The sequence below is a fragment of the Engystomops pustulosus genome, chromosome 2 (genome assembly GCF_040894005.1).
Source record: "Engystomops pustulosus chromosome 2, aEngPut4.maternal, whole genome shotgun sequence".
NCBI lineage: Eukaryota > Metazoa > Chordata > Amphibia > Anura > Leptodactylidae > Engystomops > Engystomops pustulosus.
In genome coordinates this window covers 57,840,645-57,854,196 of record NC_092412.1, presented here as the reverse complement: position 1 = coordinate 57,854,196, position 13,552 = coordinate 57,840,645, and the positions used below count along the sequence as shown (strand labels likewise).

The 13,552-nt window shown below is 42.9% G+C and overlaps 1 protein-coding gene across 2 annotated transcripts in view; it reads right to left on the bottom strand.

Moving 5' to 3' along the window:
• PFKM (phosphofructokinase, muscle) overlaps positions 1-13,552 on the bottom strand; it is a 55,219-nt gene that overhangs the window by 6,960 nt on the left and 34,707 nt on the right. For both annotated transcript variants that reach the window (XM_072134735.1, XM_072134734.1), the window contains exons 12-18: positions 9,953-10,078; positions 9,118-9,182; positions 8,680-8,743; positions 8,439-8,585; positions 2,421-2,491; positions 2,118-2,205; positions 612-764 (exon numbers count right to left, since the gene is read on the bottom strand). In XM_072134735.1, coding sequence (XP_071990836.1) covers positions 612-764; positions 2,118-2,205; positions 2,421-2,491; positions 8,439-8,585; positions 8,680-8,743; positions 9,118-9,182; positions 9,953-10,078 — 714 coding nt within the window. The remainder of the gene's footprint in view (positions 1-611; positions 765-2,117; positions 2,206-2,420; positions 2,492-8,438; positions 8,586-8,679; positions 8,744-9,117; positions 9,183-9,952; positions 10,079-13,552) is intronic.

The following is a 13,552-nucleotide window of genomic DNA, read 5'->3' as shown; positions in this document are numbered from 1 at the left end:
ACAGAGTATAAGTTGTTGGTATTAAAATACAACGGGGACTTGACAACTTCCTGCTCTGCATAAGTTTGACAGCCTGTAAAGCCACATCACAGAGAGGCTAGGGTAGCCCCTCAGACTCATTAGCATAATTTAAAAAGTTGATTTTAGAAGTAGACAGGCCATGGATAATAACTATAAGATTATTACCGTCTCGGTGCCTGGATCTATAAGTAAGTGCATCTGGTTTATTTTGCATGATTTTGATGACCACCTTTCCTCCTGTTTTTTTGTGGTAATGTGTGGGAAGCAGAATATTAGGTAATTTACCAATATACATCTGTTAAAAGGTCTGCACTGCTTCCTAGATATGTAAAATGTCTCTTATTGTTCATGAGAAATCGTCTTGTGAGGACCTTATTATAATAGTCATAAATATTAGATTAAGGTCCTGGTAGGGCGATTGCTCATAGACAGTTAAGATCACATGACCCTCCATCTGCCTCCATTTTATGGCTGAGGAGGTAAAAGACAGGAGGCTCCACTTTACTTATCAAGAAACTGGAACAGAACTTTTAATAGATGTATAGATGTAAAAGTGTAAATGGCAATACAGTGCCAAGACAAGTACATACTGTAGTAATCGTGTTTAGGGCTGTATCGGCCCCAATGCTGAAGTCAGATCCTGGTACATTGTTGGAGACTGTGGCTGGGATAACAACGAATGGTATACACAGCTCTTCATACTTGGAACGTCCTTCCATCAGCTCCAGGCTGCCTGTAAATGCCTGCAGGATAAATGCTTTTATTAGGAAGACATAGAGGAACAGGTGGAAGTATTTGCAAAATGAAATCTGGTTCTCACATATGGTCAGTGGAATTTCTAAATGATTCATAGGGATGTAATAGTTTCTTTAGAGTCTGAGAGATTTAATGAAAACCAATCGCCAATTTAATAAAACCAATCGCCAATCCTTAAAATAAATCCTCTATATTCATCAATCTGCATCGATGAATGGCAGAGAAGCCAGTAAGTCGAACCTCACGAAATTTATATGGATTGTCTATTTTAAGGATTACAGCAGTGGAAAAGCACATTTGAAAAAAAATCTAAGGTTTTCATGTTTATTAACCATCTACTGTGACCTCACTATGTGCGTTATCCCTGTATAACGTTGGTATGTGAACATGGATACAGCACTGTGACTTCATAATGAGCATATTTCCTGAACAGCGACTGTGACCCTGACTGCTGTACTGTGACATCACTATGTGCATTATATGCCTAGAATGATAGACTGCAATGCTGACTATTGTACTTTGACATTACTGTGTGCATTATACCTGTAATAATGATAGACTGTGACCCTGATTCCTGTACGGTGACATCACTGAGTGTGTTATACTTGTATAAGGGTTGACCGTGATCCTGATTACTGTACTGTGACATCTCTGTGTGCATTATATATCTATAATGATGTCACAGTACAGTAATCAGAATAACACTCTATCACTATACAGGTATAGTGCACATAGAGTGTTATTCTGATTACTGTACTGTGACATCATTATAGATATATAATGCACACAGAGATGTCACTGTACAGTAATCAGGATCACGTTCTAGCATTATACACATATAATGCTCATAGTGATGTCACAGTACAGTAACCAAAATCACAGTATATCACTATACAGGTATAGTGCACATATACTGTGATCTTGATTACTGTACTGTGACATCACTATGAGCATTATATGTGTATAATGCTAGAACGTGATCCTGATTACTGTACTGTGACATCACTATATGCATTATATGTGTATAATAAAAGAATGTGATCCTCATTACTGTACTGTGACATCACTATGAGCATTATATGTGTATAATGCTAGACGGTGATCCTGATTACCGTACAGTGACATCATTGTGTGGATTATATATCTATAATGATGTCACAGTACAGTAATCAGAATAACACTCTATGTGCACTATACCTGTATAGTGATATATTGTGATCTTGATTACTGTATTGTAACCTCACTGTTTATTATTCCAGTTTTGTGACCTCACTATGTGCATTATACCAGTCTAAAGATTGACTGTGTTCTGTAATGTTAAGTATAATATTACAACTAACCTCAAACCCCCCAATAATGATTAGTCCATGAATGTTGAAGTTGCTTATGTTGGCACTAATTTCTTCAAGGTATTTCTTAGGCAGCACCCTACGATAACACACAGAGAGGATCATAAAAAGAGCAAAGGCAAAGATTAAATCAACAACTAAACGAATTATAAATGTGGCTCCAAAACTTCAAAACCCCCTATTAGTTTCAGGACATTTCAAGGTGGCAATAAAATAATAACCTGGATATTTTTGATACAACATTATATTGTTTATAATCGTGTAAGCAATTGCAGAATATAAAAAAAACTTTACCTTTTAGTTCCCAATCGAGAGCCTCCCTGTCCTGTCCATCCACCAACACCTCCCCATCCAATTTCTTCAATCTAGTTGTATAAGAATGTGAAAAAATATTGGTATTAAAAGATATAAGCCCACATTTATTAAAGCCTTTACTTTAGTTTTCTGTCGGACTTTGCACTAGAAAGAACTTGCAAACTGCCTGCACTATGCTGCATAATGCACATAAAGGGGCGTTCGGATGCAGAGTTGGACCGTGTGCCACATTTATTACCGCAACGCGACAGAATTGTGTCACACGCTCTATGTTGAAGACGCACCAAAAAGAAAGTGGATGTACACATCCCGAGAAGTGCAGGGGGCACCAGGTTCATGAAGAACGTGCACCACTGCACTGCACACACCGGGGGCAAACGGCACATAGTAAAGTTTGCTATACTTTGGATAAAGGAGGACCATAATTTTATTGGTGCCTAATAATCTTGAACCAGCTGATCACCAAATCATAAGACGACTAGATAAAGGAGTTTGTATAAATCATAGGGCCCCATTGAACAACTTACATTAGGAATGACTGCAGGATTATACCCATATCATGTGGTGGTAATAAAATAATCCAGTGCCTGGCTCCTTAATTTCTGTGTCTTTGGACAATACTCCAATGGTTTAAAGGGGAATAAAGTGGTTCTATGTTTCTTTTGTTATTTTTTTTCAGTTAAGCATAAGTTTTATATACACTTTTATATATTTTTTATATACTATTTTAGACTGTTAATGTCTAAAATGATATAAATTATTGGTGGAATATTAACGTTCCTCTTTGCCTTGTATTTAACAATGATTGACTAGAAACTGACAATCAATTTTTCAGTAAAATGAGCAAGAAAATAAGGCAGGGGTTCTGTAACGATTACCAGAGCCATTACTGAACTGTTCTAACCTTGTAGAAATGTAGTGACTGCTTGTATACTTCTATTCATGTAAGCAAAAACTTTGACACTGCCTGAACCTCGAACTACTGGCAAGATTGTAACAGCAAGCAGACTTACTAACCTTCTAGTGTCCTCAGCAGGCATGTGGACCTCACACACTGATGACACACAGGCTGCAGACAACGGACCACAGGCCCATTGTTTGTGGGCCAATATTGCAAAGGTTTATGTGCCTTAGGCCCAGATCACATGTCAGTTATGTCTTAAGTTATTTGCATCAGTTATGGAGAGACAAAATGGGGAGGTAACAATATGTATAATGGCAAGCCTTTTACCTATTTCGTGTGTTTGCCTAGTTTTATCTCACAATAACCGATGCAAATAACTGAAGCGATAACCGAGTAGTAAACTGGGCCTAACTGAAGCTGGTTAAATAGTTCAAATGGGTTGTCCAAGTTACAGGAGATCCACCATCAAAATCAAGAATAGATAAACCAGCGACACTTAGGCTACATTCACACACATGTATGGGGGACGTATATACGGCCGACGTATGTACAGCCGATATACGTCCCCCATACATCGCTATGGGCTCACGGCCCTGTACGGGAGCGGTACGGTGCAGCACACGTGCGGCACCGTACCGCTCTGTAGCCCGGGAAAAGATAGGACATGTCCTATCTTTTCCCGTGATACGGCGCCGCGCGCTGTATCTTCCTATGGAGAGGGGCGGGGGTGAGCAGCGCTCATCCCCTGCTCCTCTCCGCAGCGCCGATGTATGCCCGCCGTACTGCGGTACGGCGGGCATACATTGTGTGAATGTAGCCTTACTCATAGATCCAGGCACCGTGACTGTAGTAATCTTCTTATATCGGCCTCACGCCTTCTAAAATCAACTTGACCAATCATGCTAATAAACCTAAAGGGCTGAAGTGAGATTACATCAGGCAGAAGGATGGGGGAAGTACTGAAGGCGCAGGAGACGCCGTCTGGCTCATTAGAATTATTTGAAAAGTCGATTTTAGAAGGAATGAAGCCATTGATAACAAATCTAAGAAGATAACCACAGTCACAGTGCCTGGATCTAAAAGAAAGTACCCCTGGTTTATACATGCTTGATATTGATGTCAGATTTCCTTTAAAAGTCATGTAACACAGTATAGTGTTCAAATAGGTAAAATGTAACCCCCCTCAGTTATTACTGGCTGGCCGATTCCAGCAGCATCTCCCTTGTTATCCTGTACCTTGTGTTCAAAGGCATATCACTGCATCCAGGCACTGAACTTAATGGGACAGGTTAGGTATGTTTCCTTTTAATTCTTTTTCAACACCAGGCTGTATTGTAACAGCTTTTGGAGTTGGATATTCCAGGAATAAGACTAGCACCATTAGCTGCTTCTGTAAATGGTCTTCACTGTGCCCACCTTAATAATGTATGGAGGTGGACAATCAGGCTTTTCACTCTGCTCTATAGAATATGTAAAGAAACCCCTAGTGTGGTGAGACAACTGTTTTTATAGCCGTAACATCTGCCATGGTGTGTCACAGGAGATACTGAGCCAGTGATAATAAAGTAAGACTGCATTACTGAAATTGCATTCGCTCTACATCTTCCATAACCAAGAGACCAGCTCACTACAGCAGGGAACCCTCCAAGACATATATCTATCAGATAATGTGGATTTATTTGATTAAATCCACATCTGTAACTACTCGCATTATACGGATCCAGGCTCGGACTGGCCCGCCGGAGCACCGATGAATCCTCCGGTGGGCCCCCGATACCTCTGCTACAGCAGGTCCCTCCATCCCCATCTGAGGGCCCTGACAGCAGGGTCGCCCTCAGTAACGATCGCGGTCGCAACCATGATTGGGCCCATTGGCAGGTATGGGCCCGGACCGGGACAGTAATATAATGAATGTCTCGGTCCGGGCCCCCTGTCATAAATATGCCGCTGGGTAGAAGGCCCGCTATCTGAGGCCGCCGTCTACTTCCGGCACCTTGTTGCAGACACGCATCGGAGCTGCGCTCCGATGCTGCTGTGAGCCGGGACAGAGCAGGAAGTGCCGTGCAAACACTTCACTGCTCTGTCAGAAGCGCACTGGACGTGAAGAAGGCGTCCCAGCGCTGGCAGCGTGTGACGTCACTATGCTGCCTGCGCTGGACGCCTTACTCCGTGCACAGAGGAGAAGCCGGGAGGAAGGATGGAATGATCGCGTGCAGTGAGTATTACAGTTTATTTTTTTTCAATTATAACTTGTGTGTGTATGGGGTCTGGGGACTTCCTAACGCTATTAATGAATGGGGCTATACCTAAACTACTATTACCACTAATAAGTGTGCAGAGGGCCGTTAATGTATAATAAGTGTGTGCAGGCTATTAAAAGTGTGTAGGGGGGACATTACCAGAAGTGTGTAGGGTCTAGGGGGTTTTCATACAGTAGCAGGAGGGCAAGGGGAAGGAATACTCATGAGGGAAACAATCAGCAGCAGTAGGACATACTTCGGTGTATGGAGCTGTGTGTGGTGTAATTTTTTTGCGACTTTTGATGGCGTTTTCATAGCTACCATTTTGAGGACTGTACAGCCTTTTCATCACTTTTTATTGAATTTTGTATATTTTTCAAAATGGCAAAAAAGTGGCATTTTTGACTTTGGGTGCTATTTTCCATTAGGGGTTGAACACAAAGAATAACCGTTATTATATCAGACATTTCTGGACACGCTGATACCTAACATGTTTATGATTTTTACTGCTTATCTATATTTAAGCAGTTCTAGGGGAAGGGGGGTATTTACATTTTTAGATATTTTAATCAATTTTTTTTACTATTTTTCAGACTGCCTAGGGTACTTTAACCCTAGGTTGTCTGACTGATCCTACCATATTGTGCCATACTGCAGTATGGCAGTATATGTGGATTTTCCACATCATTTTCTATGAAAGTGACTGGTGTTTTTAGGGGCAGCCCTATAGTGCAGTCATTTTTTGGTGCTGTATAGTAATGTGCAGTTTTTCACAGCTGGTATATATTTCCATATATGTTGTATTCGTTACTGCAATGTTATTAGTATTGTACAGGTATGTGGGTATCTATATATTTATGTTCAACTGTATTTCAGTATTTCAGTGTTTCTTATATATGGTGTATATTTGTATGTGTAGCTTAAATATAGCGTTTGTAGAGCATATATGACGCTGTGTTAATATGTGTTTATGCGTGTTATTGTGTATGTATGCTTATGTCTGTGGAGTATATATATGAAATATGTGTATTTTAAAGTATAATGTACGGGATAGGGCCAGCAGTGAGTGTTTAGGTATATGGGAGCCCTGATTCGAAGTTCGCACTGGGGCCCACTGGAGTCTTGTAATACACTAAGGAGCTCAATGTAATATTTCATTTATGGAGAGGGCACAGTATGTTTTTTTATGGGGGTATATTTGGTATTGGTGGGGGGCACAGTGCGGTCTGTTGTGTTGTGAGTGGTAAATATTATTTAGGAGCACAGAGTGAGACATTGTTATCCAGGTGACATTGTGCTGTAGTGACGGTGATATTTTTAGTACCACAGAGAGATGAAGGTATCTGGTGAAAATTCTCCAGTGATAAGGAAAAAAAGGCAGAAGTCGTCTTGCGTCTGAATCCCACTTTTGAGTCTGATAACTGTAATTACTGACTAACTACCTAGTCCTAGACTATTCCTATAATGTAGTTGCCTAGTCTTATGTGCTGCAGAAAACATACAAAGGAGTTGAAGTGTTATAGTTAGTTATTTTTATTGGGAAGTTAGTGCTAAGCAAACTGCAGCCGCCGTGAACTCCTGTGAAATAATGAATATTTCTAGGCAGCGGTATGGTGGGCCCCCAGAATCAATTTCTCTGGTGGGCCCCAGGCTCCCCAGTCCGACTCTGTACGGATCCATGTAAGTTTAGTTCATCAAGCCCTTGATTCTAAACACCATAAAACATATCTGCAGCATGGCCATCAGAATAAGCTCTGTTGAAATCTGGTTTATGGTATCTTTTTTCTATGGTGTATAAAGTTATCATGTGTTTGATAGCATGAATAGTGCTGCATGCTGCCAAAACGTAATACAGACTGAAAATAACCCACGTGCTACCCCCTGAATATACATAGCTACTGCTGCCATCTAGTGTTCAACAATGGAAATGTTCTGGAATTAAATTCAGCCATCCTGTTAGCAAACTATGCTTAGAATTATTGAAAAATGCAGCGTTTTGTACTCATTATCCTTTTACATAGTAAAGAACATTATATCTGTACCGTTTTTTAGATGGTTCTCTCTTAGAGTCTTAAATCTGTTTTTGCAACCACCTTAGATAAGTAATGAATCACAAAGTCCTAAAACTTCTCAATTGAAGATATTACATTAAAGAGGACCTGTCACCAGAAATTAATTCCCCCATCCAAACAAACCTACTAAATCTACTCCCCAGCCCCTTTCTAAAGCAGTCCATTTTATAACCCTGGCTTTAATCAAACTTCACTAATGGTCCCTAAAGCATATGACCCATAACATACTTATAGATCTGATCGACGGACCAGCGGTCTGGCTTATTCATTAGGGGAGCGTCCAGGCACTGCTCTTTCTTCACAGGCCGCTACTCCCCCAGGTTCCGATTCTCGTGCTTGCACAATAGATGTCGACAATAAGCCGGCAGCACTTGCTCACTGGATGCCATCATAGCCACCATCTAGTCTGCAAGGGTGAAAATTGGAACCTGGGGGAGTGGGGGCCTATGAAGAGCAGTGTCTGAACGGCCCCTAATAAATAGGCCTGGATCCCTGGTCCGTCGTCAATCGTCCTATAAGTATGTTATGGCTCATATGCTTAAGGGACCATTAGTGAAGTTTGAGTAAAGCCAGGGTTATGAAATGAACTGCTTTAGAAAGGGGCTGGGGAGTAGATTTAGTAGAAATGTTTGGATGGAGGCACTTATATGTGGCGACCTTTAAGGTTACAGTATATAATAAGTCATTGCAATAGATTGAGTGAGAATTATTCAGATTCCTCCTCCAGCTAATACTTCTGCTATGAACTACGGATTCACGTTAATAGAAATGGCAGACGTACCTGTCCTTTAGCCAGGCCCTCAAATCCATCATGGACAGCAAACATCCTGTGCCCTTGGATAATCCCAATCCTGACACAGGATCTCACAGCAGCATTCATGCCAGCAGCAGGGGCTCCGACATTGAGCACAGCCAGGTTATATCCACTCTATAAAGGATGAGTAAAATAAAAGAATTCACATTTATGTTCACCCACCACATGCCACACCAGCACTGGGTTACACACTGACAACATTGCAGACCTTTGTAGACGGTGGTCTTATGTGGGCCAGTGTCCTGTACACATTCCAGTTGTTTTCAAAGCTCCTGTTAAAACAAGTTGGTGTTATATACACAGCATGAAGACTATGGGGTGTATATACATAAAACCAGCAAAATATTCAGTTTAAATACATCTTAGTTAATCTGAAAGTTGATCTAACTCATGCTAAAATAAGTCTCGTTACCATTAAACCTACTGAGGGCACCAGTATATTTTCCCATCTTTGCCGGGGCAGTAGACAGGTTTGTCCTATATTGTGATATATTCCCAATTTACAGTCACACCCCATTGCCAGAGCCTCCATCCTACAGTATAACTGCTACAATTAAACTGTATACATCTACTATAAATAACAATACCCCAAATCAAAAAGGCGATGGACTGTCATGTGGGGCGAGAGTCCTGCATTTTCACTTACCTTCCTCTTAGCTTAAGGGCCTCATCAAACTTCTTCTCATTCATGGCCTGAGTTACATCTTTGGTCTGATAAACACAAATCAATAGGAGATGACAACTTTAGAGAATGTAGCCAAAGAAAAAGTTTTCTTTCAAATTTAAATCATTTTTATAGAAATTCTAAAATGTTATAATAAAAAAAAAGTTCTGCTTCAGGCACACACTAAAAGTCACATCTTTTAGTGTATATAGCTTCAATGCAGAACTGATCCAAATTTATTAAAGTGTTTGCACCAGTTTTCTGTCTGTCTGTGCTACATTCTTGTATATGTATTTATTAAGTGTCTGCTACAGTTTTGAGTCGCGGCTGAACTGTGTCTGTCAAAAATGTGCATATAACGGGGTGCGTTACTAGTCAGTCCGGCGGTGCGCCACATTTATTACTGCCTTGCACCACAATTCTGTCTACGCCACAATTCTGCAGCATGAACAAAGTGCACCAAAAAAAAATAATGCACACTTCCCGAGCAGTGCAGGGGGCGCCAAATCCGTGAAGACCGTACACCACAATTCCTGAATCTGGAGACCCCTGCATACTTCACAGACAATATGCACATAGTACAGTTTACACTGTTTTGGATAAATATGGGCCTATGCGTCTCCTTGCTTACAGACTCCAAACAAATCCTGTGTAGTCTGAACCTGCAGTTATGTGCTACTCTCACTTCCACTTTTCTACTGTCTGCAGTTTACAAAGAAGAGGAGACATAAGTAACTGATCAAACAACAAACAGGGGTCAGTAATGAGGAACTCAAACTTCCCAAGGTACTTCAATATCCTAAAAGCAGTGTCTCACCACTTGTACACACTCCATCAAAGGCAGCCGGATTGCTTGATTCCCAGACAGACTGACCACACAGGCTGGTGTGTCGGGTGTTCCTTCCAACAAGGCCATCACAGCTTCAACACCCATTCGACTTCCCTAAAAAAGACAAACAATGTATTATGAATGAGCCAAACTCCATGTAAACATAATCATTTATATAACCTACAAAACAAAATAAAGGATTCTCTTCATTAACTGTAATAGAAAGTACTAAAGCCTTTTGTCATATGTACTGGGCATGCTCATATATAAAGGGTTCTAGAACACCCCTGGTATGCCTGTTTGGAATTGTCCAAACAGTCCAAAAAGTCTCTTTGCGTGAAACATTGTTTTAGCTAGGAAAGCCATTGCCCTGCGTTCAATGGGCGAGTTCCTCTTACAATGGCCACAATTAGTGTATCAGGTAGTGGAATTTGAAAAAGTGATCTATGATTTATTAGCGTAGGGGTTGCCCTGCGAAATTTGAAAATTTGAAAGATGTGGCAGAGATGGCGCGACTCCTTACACCCACACGTTACTGTTTTGTGAAACATGTTTACACTCGAGTGTAACTTCCATTGTTTCTTGACATTCTTATTTTATGTATAAAGTGATAATATCTGCTTGCTACCTTACACATAATATTTCTTCTGAATAATGACACTTCGTTTGCATGCGATGTTTGACCTATTTTATTGTAGGCAAATTTTTCAATAAAGAAAATACTAAAGCCAGCCCTGAATAGATATAGAGAAATCAATGAGAGATTACAGCCCTGAACCTTCAGCAATATCAATCCAGACAACCCAGTAAAATGTCTTTACAAAGTTTATGGAAATCCACTTAATATGTATATTTATTAGTGTCTTCAGTAGTATATTTACTAGAAATAAATATACTTACTGTATATACTTGAGCATAAGCCAACACGAGTATAAGCCTAGACCCCTAATTTTAACACAAAAAAATGGAAAAACCTATTGACTCGAGTATAAGCCGAGGGTGGGAAATGCATTGGTCATGGCCCCAGTATACAGCCTGCCAGGCCCTGTAGTATATAGCCAGCCAGCCCCCTGTAGTATATAGTCTGCCAGCCCCCTGTAGTATATAGCCTGCCAGCCCCCTGTAGTATATAGCCTGTCAGCCCCCTGTAGTATATAGCCAGCCCACAGTATTATACACCCTGCCAGCCCCCTGTAGTATATAGCCAACCAGCCCCTGTAGTATATGGTTAGCCAGCCCCTGTAGCGTATATAGCCTGCCAGCCCCCTGTAGTATATAGCCAGCCAGACCCCTGTAGAATAAAGCCTACCAGCCCCCTGTAATGTATAGCCTGCCAGCCCCCTATAGTATATAGTCAGCCAGCCCCCTGTAGTATATAGCCAGCCCCCTGTAGTATATAGCCAGCCCCCAGTAGTATACAGCCTGAGAGACCCTGTAGTATATGGCCAGTCAGTCCCTGTAGTGTATAGCCTGCCAGCCCCGTGTAGTATATAGCCATCCAGCCCTCTGTAGTATATAGCCATCCAGCCCTCTAGTATATATCCTGCCAGCCCCCTGTAGTATATAGCCAGCCTGCCCCCTGTAGTATATAGCCAGTCAGCCCCTGTAGTATATAGCCAGCCAGCCCCTGTAGTATATAGCCAGCCAGCCTCCTGTAGTATATAGCCAGCCAGCCTCCTGTAGTATATAGCCAGCCAGCCTCCTGTAGTATATAGCCAGTCAGCCCCTGTAGTATATAGCCAGCCCCTTGTAGTATATAGCCAGCCCCCTGTAGTATATAGCCTGTCAGCCCCCTGTAGTATATAGCCAGCCCACAGTATTATACACCCTGCCAGCCCCCTGTAGTATATAGCCAACCAGCCCCTGTAGTATATGGTTAGCCAGCCCCTGTAGCGTATATAGCCTGCCAGCCCCCTGTAGTATATAGCCAGCCAGACCCCTGTAGAATAAAGCCTACCAGCCCCCTGTAATGTATAGCCTGCCAGCCCCCTATAGTATATAGTCAGCCAGCCCCCTGTAGTATATAGCCAGCCCCCTGTAGTATATAGCCAGCCCCCAGTAGTATACAGCCTGAGAGACCCTGTAGTATATGGCCAGTCAGTCCCTGTAGTGTATAGCCTGCCAGCCCCGTGTAGTATATAGCCATCCAGCCCTCTGTAGTATATAGCCATCCAGCCCTCTGTAGTATATAGCCATCCAGCCCTCTAGTATATATCCTGCCAGCCCCCTGTAGTATATAGCCAGCCTGCCCCCTGTAGTATATAGCCAGTCAGCCCCTGTAGTATATAGCCAGCCAGCCCCTGTAGTATATAGCCAGCCAGCCTCCTGTAGTATATAGCCAGCCAGCCTCCTGTAGTATATAGCCAGCCAGCCTCCTGTAGTATATAGCCAGTCAGCCCCTGTAGTATATAGCCAGCCCCTTGTAGTATATAGCCAGCCCCCTGTAGTATATAGCCTGCCAGCCCCCTGTAGTATATAGCCAGCCAGCCCCCTGTAGTATATAGCCAGCCAGCCCCCTGTAGTATATAGCCTGCCATCCCCCTGTAGTATATAGCCAGTCAGCCCCCTGTAGTATATAGCCAGTCAGCCCCCTGTAGTATATAGCCAGTCAGCCCCTGTAGTATATAGCCTACCAGCCCCCTGTAGTGTATAGCCTGCCAGCCCCCTGTAGTGTATAGCCTGCCAGCCCCCTATAGTATATAGTCAGCCAGCCCCCTGTAGTATATAGCCAGCCCCCAGTAGTATACAGCCTGAGAGACCCTGCAGGATATGGCCAGCCCCTGTAGTGTATAGCCTGCCAGCCCCTGTAGTATATAGCCAGCCAGCCCCCTGTAGTATAAAGCCAGCCAGCCTCCTGTAGTATATAGCCAGTCAGCCCCTATTGTATATAGCCAGCCAGCCTCCTGTATTATATAGTCAACCAGCCCCTGTAGTATATAGCCAGCTGGTGCTGACATCACAGAGTGCGCCGGCCGGGCCGTGCGCATGGAGCCGTCTTGGACCTGGCGCCAGCCTGAATAAAAAAAGAGGCGCTGTCGCGGACCCGCTGCAAACATGGAGATAGAAGAGGAGCTGCCCGGGCCTGTAGTATATAGCCAGCCCCCTGTAGTATATAGCCTGCCAGCCCCCTGTACTATATAGCCTGCCAGCCCCCTGTAGTATATAGCCTGCCAGCCCCCTGTAGTATATAGCCTGCCAGCCCCTGTAGTATATAGCCTGCCAGACCCCTGTAGTATATAGCCTGTCAGCCCTCTGTAGTATATAGCCTGTCAGCCCTCTGTAGTATATAGCCAGCCCACAGTATTATACACCCTGCAAGCCCCCTGTAGTATATAGCCAACCAGCCCCTGTAGTATATGGTTAGCCAGCCCCTGTAGCGTATAGCCTGCCAGCCCCCTGTAGTATATAGCCAGCCAGACCGCTGTAGAATAAAGCCTACCAGCCCCCTGTAGTGTATAGCCTGCCAGCCCCCTATAGTATATAGTCAGCCAGGCCCCTGTAGTATATAGCCAGCCCCCAGTAGTATACAGCCTGAGATGCCGTGTAGTATATGGCCAGCCAGTCCCTGTAGTGTATAGCCTGCCAGCC